Below are 14,035 nucleotides of genomic sequence, written 5' to 3' on the forward strand. Positions count from 1 at the left end.
ATTTATGTACTGATAATCACTCTTAAGTTATCTGCTAATGACATTATTGACTACTCAGACCTGGAAGGAAAACAGTTTACAGGTTAACACCTAGTTTCATTTTATCTTCAAGATGTTAAGTCATTGAGACAGGAAAGAGTAACTTTATGTTTAGCCAGCTGCATGGGGCCCTGTGACAGGAAACTGGCCACACACATTACAGACACAGTCTGTGCATCCTCTGGCCATTGTATGTGCTGCACCATCATCACAAACCAAATGCTTGGCTCAACCTAATGTTGGCATTAATGTTTAAGGAAAAAACAGGATGAGTGGCAGTCAGTCAGTTGATTTCACTGGTGCATCTTATTACAGGTAGGAAATATGCACAGATTTTTTAAATCTAACCCATCAGTACATTTTCAATTGCTCATTGGTACCAACATATTCTAAGGCATGCTGCTTATAACTTTTATTAAATGGAATCTGAAGTGAAAATAAACTTATGAGATAATGAAATGTATGTGTACTACAGCTAAGAAGTAGAACATTATTAGCAAAGAAAATAGTCTCATATTTTTTCCAGTACAGGAAGAGTTAAGAAATTTCACTTGTTATCTATGCAAAAGAGCTTCTCTGAGCTCTTCCACCCAATTAAGGTCAGCGACAGCGCTGATTTCTGAAAAAACAGCAAGACACATCTTCAGATAATGTTTTTACTGAAGGGAAGTTCAAAAGGCCATTAGCTCTGCTCTGTTTCATTATTTAAAATACAGTGTGGTTTGTAAATTGTATATTTGACAGAATGATGCAATGTTATTTTAAAAAAAAGCGGAAAATAAAACTACAACATTCTTTTCTTTGCTACTAATATTAGTTCTATGTATCATCCATACTACACATACAATTCATTATATCAGAAGTTTTTTTATCACTTCAGTGTCACTTTAACAGTTACTGGCTGGATGTTCACATGTACATTAAAATATTCTCTTCCTACTAATTATCATCACATAAGAGAAAATTGCTATTATTTTTTTCACCTCCTGTTTCTTTTCTCTCCTTACTTGCTTGGCATGTGTTTTTACTATTTACATGTGCATCATGCATTTGACATTGAGCAAAATTCCGGCTTTCCCTTTGACTTCAATGCATTTTCCAAAGTTCTGAATTAAATTGGAACTTGGACTGTAAACCCAAGAAAAATTCAAAAGCAGATTTTGCAACTGATTCCGTTGTTATAACATTGAAAATTCAGTGCAGTACCCCAGTACTGGGCGCACATCTGCTATCAGTGCCCCCATCTGTACAGCTAACTGAATGTGTCCAAGTATTAGGTAGCCCCCAAGTATAGATGGTATATATGCCCTAATATAGCTAACTAGATGTACCCCTCAGTATTAGGTAGGCCCCACCAGAACAGATAGCAAAATGTGCCCTCTTCAGTTTAGGTAGCCAAGTATTAGGCAGGCCCCTATTATAGGAAGCAGATTTGCTCCTCCTCAGTATATTTAGGCAGCTGTGCTCCCAGTATTTTGAGGTGGCCCGAACATCCAATTTTCGGTTCGCGAACCGCTGCAAAAGTTCGGTTCGCGCGAACTGTCGCGAACCGCAATAGACTTCAATGGAGAGGCGAACTTTGAAAACTAAAAACACTTATGCTGGCCACAAAAGTGATGGAAAAGATGTTTCAAGGGGTCTAACATCTGAGTTTTTGCATGGATGAGTGGGATAGACACCAAAAGTCCTGGGGGAAAAATCTGGATTTTATGCAAGCAGCGTTTTAAAGGCAGAAATCACATTGCATGCTAAATTGGAGGCCTAAAGTGCTTTAAAACATCTTGCATGTGTATACATCAATTAGGGAGTGTAATTAGAGTACTGCTTCACACTGACAGACCAAATTCACTGTGTAACGCACCGCAAACAGCTGTTTGTGTTGTGAGGCCATGCTGGGCTGGTGCGCACCATGGCCAGAGTGCAGGCCATGGCGGTTTTCAAGCCCATATGGTCGCCGGGCTGAGGTGGCTCAATGATAGAACAACAGTGACTGTCTAGCTGATCAAATTTGGTCTGTCCACAATGAAGCAATGACCTTATTATCTTGGGTGTGCCCCCCCCCCCCCCCGAGACACTCATATAGCCGTCGGTCATTGCTTCATTGTGATACGCAAGCCCCTTCACCGCAACAAGGTAATGATCACAAAGGGAAATTGGTAGATGTACATGCCTTTTGTTTTGTTGTTGCAGCTGCAGTGCAGCCGGAAAAATTTGGCAGGCGTGTACACGTACTAGAAAAATTAGTATAGCAAATTCAGGAATCGGCCTGGAGTCCTGGACCCTGTTCGTGGTGGCGGAGAAGGCAGTCAAGCGGCTTGCAGGCAGAGGTGCTGTGTGGGGAGCAACTTAGTCTTGGGGCAGGCAGTCACACGGCGTGCAGGCAGAGATGTTGTGTGTGGGGACTGACTTTGGGCCCTCCGGGATCCATGCCTCATTCATTTTAATAAAGGTGAGGAACTGAACACTTTTGTGACTTAGGCGACTTCTCTTCTCAGTGACAATGCCTCCAGCTGCGCTGAAGGTCTTTTCTGACAGGATGCTTGAGGCAGGGCAAGACAGAAGTTGGATGGCAAATTGTGACTGCTCTTGCCACAGGTCAAGCCTGTGCACCAAGTAGTCCAAGGGTTCATCGCTGCTCGCAGTGTCTACATCCACAATTAAGGCCAGGTAGTCGGCTACTTGCCGGTCCAGGCGTTGGTGGATGGTGGATCCAGAAGGGCTAAGGTGAGGCGTTGGACTAAAGAATGTCCGCATGTCCGACATCACCATGAGATCACTGGGGCATCCTGTCCTTGCCTGGGTGGACATGGGAGAAGGATTACTGGCAGTGGTACCTTTATTGCGTTGTGCTGTGACACCCTTATATGTAAAGCATAGTTGCCAGCTTGTTCTGCAAGTGCTGCATCCTTTCTGCCTTCTGGTGATTTGGAAACATCTCTGCCACTTTGTGCCTATACCGAGGGTCTAGTAGCGTGGCCACCCGGTACAGCTTGAGTTTTTTTATACGGGTGTCCCTCAACAGGCTGAACGGCATGAAAGACGCCATCTGCACAAAGTTGGATCCAGACGTACTATCCATCTCCTCTTGCTCTTCCTCACTGACGTCAGGTAAGTCCTCCTCCTCCAAAGAGACACCTTCCGCATCATCCGAGTCTGACTCCTCTTTCCCACACGACTCTTCCTCCTCCTTCCCCCTCTGTGCTGCCGCAGGTGTTGAGGAAACATCTGGTTCTGATGAGAATTGATCCCATGACTGTTCCTGCCGTAACTGTTCCTGTTCACGCTCTTCCACAGCTTGATCCATCACTCTATGCACGGCACGCTCCAGGATGCAAGCGTACGGGATCAAGTCGCTGATGGTGCCTTCACTGCGACTCACCAGGGTGGTCACCTCCTCAATTGGCCGCATGAGCCTGCATGCATTTTGCATGAGTGTCCAGTTGTTGGGCCAGAACATCCCCATCTCCCCAGAGTGTGTCCTTCTACTGTAGTTGTAGAGGTACTGGGTAACGGCTTTCTCCTGTTCTAGCAGGTGAGAGAACATAAGGAGGGTCGAATTCCAGCCAGTCGGGCTATTGCAAATCAGGCGTCTCACCGGCAACTTCTCTGCTAAATATCGGCAAAGTGTGCCATGGCTGTGTAAGATGCCTGAAATGCCCACACACCTCCCTGGCCTGCTTCAGGACGTTCTCTAAGCCTGGGTACTTTGACACAAATCTTTGAATGACTAGATTCAGCACATGTTCCATGCAGGGTACATGTGTCAACTTTCCCAAATTCAAAGCGAAAATTAGATTGTGCTGCCGTTGTCACACACAATGTTGCCAATCACCAGCTGGTGCGGGGTCAGCCACTGATCCACCTGTTTGTTAAGAGCAGCCAGGAGAGCTGCTCCAGTGTGACTCTCCGCTTTGAGGCAAGACAAGCCTAAGATGGCGTGACACCGTCGTACCTGGCATGCAGCACAGGCCCTGGGGAGCTGGGGCTGTGTAGCTGGAGAGGAGATCACAGCACCAGTAGAGTTGAACTGCCACTCAGCCAAGGAGGAGGAGGATGATGACAGCAAAGAGGATGTAGCAGGAGGAGAGGAGGTGGCAGGAGGCCTGCCTGCAAGCTTTGGAGGTGTCACAAGTTGGTCCGCTGCACAGCCACACATTCCCTGTTTGTCAGTGGTCACCAGGTTGACCCAATGGGCTGTGTAAGTAATGTACCTGCCCTGCCCGTGCTTGGCATACCAGGCATCCATGGTCAGATGGACCCTTGACTCAACGCTGTGTGCCAGAAATGACACCACTTGCCTCTCAACTTCACAGTACAGTTTGGGTATTGCCTTTTTAGAGAAATAGTTGCGGCATGGTATCTTCCACTGTGGTGTCCCAATGGCCACAAATTTACGGAAGGCCTCAGAGTCCACCAGCTTGTATGGTATCAGCTGGCGAGCTAACAGTTCCGCCAAGCCAGCTGTCAGCTGTGGGCAAGGGGGTGACTGGCAGAAATTGGCTTCTTCCGCTCAAAGATTTCCTTCACAGACACCTGGCTGCTGTGGGCAGAGGAGAAGGAACCGCTCAAGGTCAGAGGCGAAGTAGAGGAGGGTGGCTGTGAAGGTGCAAGTGAGAAAGCGGCTGAAGATGCTGCACCTGATGGAGGAAGTGGAAAAGGAGGGTGGCTTTTCTTTTGTGTGCTGCTTTTGCTCAGGTGCTCTTCCCATTGCAGTTTGTGCCTTTTCTGCATGTGCCTTCGTAAAGCAGCTGTCCCTACGTGGGTGTTGGCCTTTCCACGGCTCAATTTGTGGAGGCAGAAAGCAGACACATTAAAAAATTTCCAAACCGCTGAGCCCCCCTGGGGAGATGGCACTATGGTGGCATCAGCAGCTGACGTTGAAGGGCATGTTGGCTGGCTGTCCATAGGGGGCGATACATGGCGCCGGACACTGCCACCAGCTGTTTCTGACAACGAGCTCCCCGTGCTTCTTTCAGCAACTCATCTCCTCCTACTCCTCTCTGACTTCACCTCTGAACTGTCCCCTTGGTCATCTTGTCTCTTAGGTTCCCACGTGACATCCGAATCATCGTCATCATCATAATCATCCTGCCCAGCTTCGCTTGCCTCAGACACCTCATAAACTGCACCAACAGCAGGTACTTCATCATCCTCCTCCTCACATGTTATGGTTATAGGGTCGCCTAACTCACACATATGAGGTGGTGTAACTTGCTTAGCGCCTTCATCTTGTTGTAGCAGTAGTGGCTGTGAATCAGTTAATTCCGCACCAAATAACTCTTGCGAAGTGTCAAATGCAGCGGATGTGATGCTTGTAGTAGCGCTGGTGGCTGCGGGAGATGAGGTGTTCTGTGTTAAATAGTCAACCATGTCCTGAAAATATTGGGAGTTGATGGGATGTGCCTTCTTCTGAGCACTGTACTTTGGTCCAGGGCCACACAAAATCACATCAGCATGACCTCGCACAGACCTGCCGGGGGGCCTTCCTTTGGGTCTGCCTCTACCTCTGCCTCTACCTGTGTTGTCCGTTTTGTCCATATCGGGGGGGGGGGGGGGGGATAAAGTGAAAGGTATGCACTGACTTGACTAATACAATGTGCAGTCACACAGGTGCAGTTAACAGGTATGCACGGAGTGGAAGATCACACTGCGTGCACTCACGTAGGTAGTTGGGTGCACCTAACACAACAGGTAGGTATATGCAGTGATGGGTATTACAAATGTGCACCTGTCACACACACATACCGTGAACAGGTACAGTGACTGGTGGTATTAAATACCACACTGCGTGCGCTCAGTGATGGGTATTACAAATGTGCACCTGTCACACACACACACAGGTACCGCCGTGAACAGGTGCAATGACTGGTGGTATTAACAATGTGTGCGTTCAAGTAGGTAGGTAGGTAGGTAGGTAGGTGCATTGCACAGTGAAGAGGTGCAGTGATTGGGATGGGATTACAAATCTGCAGCTGCCTGTCACACACACAGGTAGTCACTGAATGTGCTGGGCCTGGCAGTGGCACAGTAGGAATAAAGGGGCCAAAGGCCAGCTGCGACTGACTGGCAGGGCTGTATATAAATATAATGCAAGTGGGCCACACACACAAAAAAAAAAATAGATCACAAGAACAAGATTAGCTCTCAAAAGAGCTGTTGAGGGGTGCTTTTTTAGCAATAAGAATCAGCAAGGAGCAAGCTAACAAGCCTACAAGAGCCTAACTAAGCTTTCTCTATGTGAGTCTGCAGCAGCTATCCCTTCTCTAATTACTGCAGGCAAATGAGTGAGTCCAATGCCTGACGCTGCCTGCATTTTATAAGGGGGGAGGGCCTGATTGGCTACAATGTGCCTGCTGACTGTGATGTAGAGGGTCAAAGTTGGCCCTAATGATGCACTATGGGGGCAATTCGAACTTCCGGAAAAGTTTGCGGTTCTCCGCGAATGCGAACCATGGAAGTTCACCGGGAACTGTTCGCTGGCGAACCGTTCGGGCCATCTTTACCAGTATTAAGTAGCTCTCTTTCCCCAGTATAGGCAGCAGATGTGCCCCCCTCCCAGTATTAATAGTTTCCCCAAGTACAGGTAGCAGATAAAATCCCCCCATGCAGAGTTGTAAGCAGAGGCAGACCATGAGAGGTTACTCACCTATCGACACCCGGTGACGGTGGTTCTCAGCCATGCAGCCACTGTCCTTTGAAATTTGAAAGGGATATTATGGAGGCATACATTCAAAAAAAGTGGTTGCTGGGCTTGGCAGCTAGTAAAATATCGGTATAATTACCGTTATGCTACAATTGGGCAATTATTAATATGATAGTAGAATATTTATAATTCATACCGATATTTTACTGTTACTAAACCTTAGCCTATTCATGGAGGTTATCTCCTCCATGGGTTTTAAAGTGGATCCGAGATCAAAAACTAACTATAACAAGTAACTTGTCTATATATCTTATCTAAAGTTTAGATAGTTTACACAGCAAATCTAGCTGCAAACAGCTTCAATAGAATATGATTATTTCTTCCTGTGATACAATGACAGCAGCCATGTTGTTTGTAAACATTACACACAGGCAAGCCTATCTGCATCTTCAGCACTCAGCCTGTGAAAAAAAACCCTAATCCCCCCTACCCCTACCCCTCCCTCCTCCCCTATGCCTCTGAAATCTCTGGCTAGTAATACCTCCCCCTCCTCCTGCCTAGATTGAGCTCCCATGAGCCCTTGCTACTGTCTGAAAATGCCAAGGCTCTCTAAAAAGTTGTGGGCGAGTTTATAAGGAATTTGACTATTAAAACAAAAACAAAAAATTATTTGGCTTGAGGAATGCCCTATAAGCAATAGGAAAAGAACACAATTATGCAATGAGTAAAAGTTTATCTCGGATCCACTTTAACTATCATCTGTATGCAGATAACACCCAGATCTACCTCCACACCCCGGACCTAACCACCACTACCATGGACAAGGTCTCCTCCTGCCTATCAGCTATCTCCACCTGGATGTCCACAAGGTTCCTAAAACTAAACCTGGACAAAACGAAATGTATGCTTTTCCCGCCCCAGTCATTGTTGACTCTCCCAGATGTGCATGTCACTGTTAACCACACTACCATTCGCACTACCTCTCAAGCCCGCTGTCTGGGTGTCACCCTGGACTCCGCACTCTCCTTCACCCCCCCACATCCAAAACCTCACAAAGTCCTGCAACTTCCTCTTCCGCAACTTCTGCAAAATCTACCCTTTCCTGACCTCTGTCACCACCAAACTGCTCATTCATGCCCTCATAACTTCCCGTCTCAACTACTGCAATGCACTATTGTCTGGTCTCCCTTTGACCCTAATTATCTTGCTGCAGTCCATCATGAATGCAGCAGCCAGAATCATCCACTCTTCCCATCGCTCTACCACGGCTGCTCCCCTCTGTGAATCCCTCCACTGGCTTCCTATTCATTTCAGAATGAAATTCAAGATACTCTGTCTGGCCTACAAATCTGTCCACAAAACCTGTCAGAGCTGCATTTCCAATCTTACTCAGAGGCACTCACCTAGTCGCTTATTTCGCTCCTCCAATGAATTTCACCTGACCCCCCCCCCCCCCCCCGCATCACCCAGTCCCATGCACACCTCCAGGACTTCTCAAGAGTTGCTCCAACACTATGGAACTCCCTACCTATGCCCATTAGGGTCGCACCATCCTTCAACATCTTTAAGAAGGCCTTCAAAACGCACCTTTTCACCCTGGCCTACCCCCTCACTGGTGCTCTAAACCCGCAGCTGAATGCTGAACTCTGGTCCCCTACCTTTAGTGTCCCTACCTCTCCCTCTAGGTTGTAAGCCTTCGGCAGGGTCCTCCTCCTTGTGTCTCTTACCTAATCAAGCACCTCCATTACCGCACACCCATCCTATGGATCTGAGTGAACTCAACTTGCCTAATCTTCACGCACCCATCCAGTGACTAAGCATTTCCTGTACTCATACTATGCTGCGTGATCTGGTTTGCATGTATTCCAGTATTGTCATATTGCTGTATGTCACCCCTAAATATTGTCTGTAACCATAACTAATGTCCAACGCTGTGTTGTATGTTGTCGCTTTATAAATACTGTACAATAAATAGATAGATAAATATTCTCACTTGAACCCTTTCTCTGTCGTTGACTATCCACCAACATCCACAGCTCATTCGGTGCTAAAATTCCCCTCTGCGTGCCGATATCCATTATTATGAAATCATTTAGGTACAAGTAGCCCTTAAATGACCCACTGGGCATTGCTATAACCACAATTAACATTGTGATGGATGGATAGCTGAATTACCTGCTTCGCTTCTAGAATAGTGACACCTGAAAAAGTAACAGTTTTTGATAAACATTAAGTTGCGTTGTGTGTGCGTTTGTGTTTTTTTTATGTAGCCTGTTCTTTTACTTTATCTTTGAAGTGCTTTTCTGATTGTATACGATGAGTAACTATAACCAAAAATTATTATTTTCGTTTTTTTCCACTTAAAAACTAGAGCAATTTTCACATCACGCTCCTCCCATTCATTCGCCAATACATTTATTATTATTGATTTATAAAGCGCCAACATATTCTGTGGCGCTGTACAAAGTAAGAAATGAACATGGGGTACATAATAATACAGACAAACTTGAACACCAAAATACAAAATACATAATTGGTGACGAAATACAAAAATGATACAAAATACAGAATACAGGATACAGAATGTTGGTAATGACAGTGATAAATTAACATGATGAATAAAATGTATAATGATTTACAAGACACGAAAGGGGGAGAGAGAGAGAAACTTTCTTGTTACTTGTCACACAGAAATTATCTATATATTGTTTTTTTTTCCCACAAATTAGGCTTTCTTTAGGTGGTACTTTTTGCTAAGAATTATTTTATTTTATATGCATTTTAAAAATGAAAAAATTCATTTTTTCTCAGTTTTCGGCTATCATAGTTTTAAAATAACACTTGCTGCTGTGAATAAAACCCACACATTTTATTTGCCCATTTGTCCCAGTTATTACACCATTTAAATTGTTTCCATAGAACAATGTATGGCGATAATATTTTATCTGGAAATAAAGGGGTATTTTCATAGTTATTTTTTTATACTATATAACTTAATTCAAGCCTTTTTTGCAAAGTGAACAGTAATATTGTAATGAGTGGCAGAGACAACGCCGCCCTGCAGAGCAACATGGCGGCGGTCTCCGCTTCCCAGCCGGCGGGCGGGTTCCGCGTCACAGGCGGAATCACCGGCGCGGGTGCATGGGGATGCCGCCGCGGCTGGCAGCATGGCAGCAGGTCTTGCGGCGCAGTTGGCGCACCCCGGTCCGCATTCGTATGCGGACCCCAGGCCTGGCCTCTCCAGCACGCAGAGGCAGAGGGTAGCATGCGCGCGCGCAAGGAGGCACTCTGCCTGGTTAGAGGATCTCACTCACGGGGTTCCCATTCAGAGGTAACCACACCTCTGAGGAATTGCCGTGAGGTGGATATTTCCACACTTCTGTGATATTACTGTCTTTATTGTGTTTCTTTTGCTGGGTGTCCAAAGGTTAGCAATATATCCGTATTATCGGTGATTCTGCAGATCGCCAATAATCGGGTATATATCTGCATTCTTGGCGATACTGCAGATCGCCAATAATCAGATTCTCTCTGTGTGCTGACACCGATCGTGACAAATATACCCCCATGACATACATATTAAAAAGTCCATAAAGTAACTATTTATATATTTTTTTTACAAGTGTTTTATTTTGGTAACTATAGGGTAAAGTAAACAGTACCTGGAACTATTAAGTGTAAGTGTTCACTTTCATTTTGGGAATGAAATGCCGGCGTCTTACTGATACCGGCTTTTCATCCATCACAGGCACTGTGATGGGGTCTGGGAGCAAGCTGTTCCTTTTCACCGATCACGGAACGGCGGGATTGAGGCAAAAACGAACGAAAGGGGTGTGATGATCAAGAACAGCGAGGTAAATACACAAATATGTGTATCCACAAGGGCGTAGATACACGATACAACAGTCAGGAGCTGGTTAATACAAAATACATGCTAACAAGCATAATTGAGATGCCTATTTTGAATCAAACTAAATGCTATCCAAATGCAAATGATACACTAATTGAATGTAAATGAATGTGTTCATTGATCCATTGGCATTTAACACAAAGACATTTTAAGGGCCCAAGCAATTCATGCTTTGCTGATCGCCAATGATCAGCAAAGCACTGCTGCACAAGCGCTGCACAAGTAATCCTATGGGATTACTCTCACTGCAGTGGTTGTGGATGCATGCAGCATTTTCTCAGTGATTGAGTTGCGATTCTCATTCACTGGAATAAGAATCGCTAAAACTCAATTGCCGAAAAATTGTGAAACAGCGCAATGCAAAATCGCAATCATGATTTTGCATTACTGAATGGGAACAGGGCCTTTGTTTTCTTTTTTAGAATTATATGATGCCTCATAAACATTAAGCATTTTCCGTGTGAAATTTTATAGTGTTTAGACAGAATATAAATTATTTGTAAATGATTTGCTTTTCACTTCACTGCACAAAGAAAACAGTTTTATTTGCATGAATAATTCTCAACTAAATTTATTACCTTACCTAAAACTGTGATAAGTTTTCCAGGACTTTGAATGTCCTTGTTGTAGTAGCACACAGCGAGGCAATACTGGAGTATCTCCTGATGTATACTAACTTTTCTGGTCTGTTATGCCAATTCCTTTCAACTTTGGCCTCTATTCATAAAGCATTCCCGCATGCGGTAATGCTCAAAACAGCTGACTTTTCCAACCATTTAGCAATGTGTCAATTCATAAAAGCTGTTTCCGCATGAAAAGCTACAATTCCTGAGCAGTGCAGGAAATTACCGCCTTGTGCGGAGATTATCACAACACATGTCACTGAAGGTTAATTCATAAAGATTAGAGCAAGCAGAATGGGAACGGAGAACACCAACTGTTTAGAAAAGGAGATAAGCCAGCGATAACAGGCAAGATAACAGGCAAGCTAATGGAGACAGACCTCCCAGGCAGCAGCAGTGAGAGCAGAACAAAAAAGGCATCCTTGAATACCAAGGCTGTGTTATTTAACCCCTTGGGTACCTGTTTTCAGATAAATTTCACATCAGAAAGCCTGCATGTGTAACATTTCTTAAAGTTCTTCTAAGCTGCAGCAATTAAATAGATTGTTTAGAAAGACTATTAGACAGATTCAGTGAAGATTCAGGGCAAGGAGAGGCAAATTAAAAAAAATGCACATGTAAAGGGATGCTGGGGCTGCCTCCTTTATACTACAGAGAAAATGTATCAACTCAGCCAGCACCGCTAGTTTAGTGCGGGAATTCCCCGACCTTTCATTGCAAGTGTAAACTTTTTTATGAATTAGCACACAAAAGTCTAAAATACCGATGCGGTATTTTCCCTCCAAGATTTTTTTCCCGCAAATGTTTTATGAATAGAGCCCTTTGTGTGTTACTGTGTCAGTCTGACTATGTGCCCATAATTAAAGGGATTTATAAGGATAATAAATACATTTGCTTGTGTGTAGCAGAACTTGTAGAAAAGCATATGGTTAATGGATTTGTAAAAGGTTGTTATTTGCTGGTCAGCATTATGTATGTTCAATTCTCAAGAGGTAGCTCTCACAGTTTGTATATACTATCCTCTTAAATCCAGTCCATAAAACAACATCTATTATAGATAGCGTAACAGGATTATGTATGACTTCTGTTTCCTGTGCAGTCTAAGGCCTGGTACATTCGAAACATTTTCCTGTCACATTGACGAGAAATTTTCCATCGTTTTGATAATTTCCAACATGTCCGATCTGCTTCCGATTGAGAAAAGGATTGAATTGTACTGCAAAAATGTATCTTTTTCTCGACTGGAGGCAGACCGAACATGTTGGAAATTGTTGAATGACAAGAAATGTCCAGTCAGTCTGATGGGAAAATGTCATTATGTGTACAGGGCATTAAACATGATCACAGCTAATCAGCTAATCAAACTGATCACATGCTTATCCATGAGCTCTTCTATGCAAAACAATACTAATAATGACCTGTAACCTAGGACATAACATTTCAGCCTGGATACACTGAAGCTGGAATCTCCAATTTCTGTGGCTAGAGAAACATGTTTTTAAACTTTGCTTAGATAATTAGAAGAAGTCACTGAATTATGCTTTGCAAAGTATCTCTTATTTACACTCCCCTATAATTGTCATAGCAACTGATTATAGCAATTAATTCACAAGTTGTCTCTCCTGGCTTTATTTCTTAATTGATGATGGAGACAGTATCAATCCTGAGCTGTAGTCAAATACGGTAGTTATAAAATCGAACTAATGAATGGTCACAAATGGGTTATGTTTTTAAGATTAAAAAAACATACTGTAATATAAAAGATTAGTAATATTTATAAATAAATGCATTTATTTTTTTAGACTATTCGACAAAAGTTCCCGCTTCTGACCACAAGAAGACTAGGCACAAGAGGACATTCAAAGTAAGACTAGTAATTTATTACAATATAGCAAAATGAAATCTATTGGTAATCCTCAGTCTCTAGGATCTGTTGTATCCAATGTAAGTTGCTCCCTGTACTGTGATAAATTAGGATAATACTTACAGTACAGTATTAAAGTACCATATTTTTTACTTCATTAAGCACACTTTCCTCACTTCAAAAAGTGGGGGGAAATGTCTGTGTGTCTTATCGAATATAAGGCCGGTGCCAGGTGCCGCCCCCCCCCCCCAGCCACCTCCTCTCCTCCCAAACTAATAAAGGGCTGGTTTCAAGTCTCCCCCCAAGCTGTCCCCTCCCCCCCCCAGATAATAGTGATCCTGATGGGCCCCTGCAGACAAGTGATGTGCACTCACCTGTCCAGCTGGTGCGTATCTCCTGTCTGTCTCCTTCCATTTTCATCCTCACCACATCACGCATAAGGAGAGCCAGCAGTGAGCTTCCTGGTCTCAAAGACTATCCCCTGGTACAGGTTAATTCCCACCTGGCTGCCACCAGTGAAAACGGTTTCTACTTTGGATTATTATTATTATTATTACTAATTTTGTGCATTAATATAGTCCTAAAGTCTTCCACAACACTTTACAGAACATACTAAATAATTCATGCTTGTAACCATCCTTCAATGGAGCTCACAACGTAATGTAGCCACCATAGTTATCCTCTATAATAAAACCCCTGTGTCCCTGCGTAGCGCTGTCTCTGTGTAGCTGGGTCCGTGCCTTTTGGTACTGCGCATGTGCGCAGCACGGACCCGGACAGCAGTTGGGACTGGAAAACGGGGCCAGTGAGCCGGGCGGGCGTGTTTCGCGGGTTTTAAAATGGGCTTGGGTCTACTAGTAGTCTATAAACACCTATCCTACTCTAGGATAACAAATTCCATGCATGAGAGACATGGCCTGGAATCAAGCTTGCAAATTTAGTGCTGCAAGGCAGGA

At 44.2% G+C, this 14,035-nt stretch overlaps 1 protein-coding gene across 1 annotated transcript in view; it reads left to right on the forward strand.

Annotated features, from left to right (window-relative positions):
• RFX6 (regulatory factor X6) overlaps window positions 1–14,035 on the forward strand; it is a 132,962-nt gene that overhangs the window by 36,391 nt on the left and 82,536 nt on the right. Inside the window, exon 4 of the mRNA XM_068231351.1 lies at window positions 13,018–13,079. Coding sequence (XP_068087452.1) covers window positions 13,018–13,079 — 62 coding nt within the window. The remainder of the gene's footprint in view (window positions 1–13,017; window positions 13,080–14,035) is intronic.

The sequence above is a fragment of the Hyperolius riggenbachi genome, chromosome 4 (genome assembly GCF_040937935.1).
Source record: "Hyperolius riggenbachi isolate aHypRig1 chromosome 4, aHypRig1.pri, whole genome shotgun sequence".
Lineage (NCBI taxonomy): Eukaryota > Metazoa > Chordata > Amphibia > Anura > Hyperoliidae > Hyperolius > Hyperolius riggenbachi.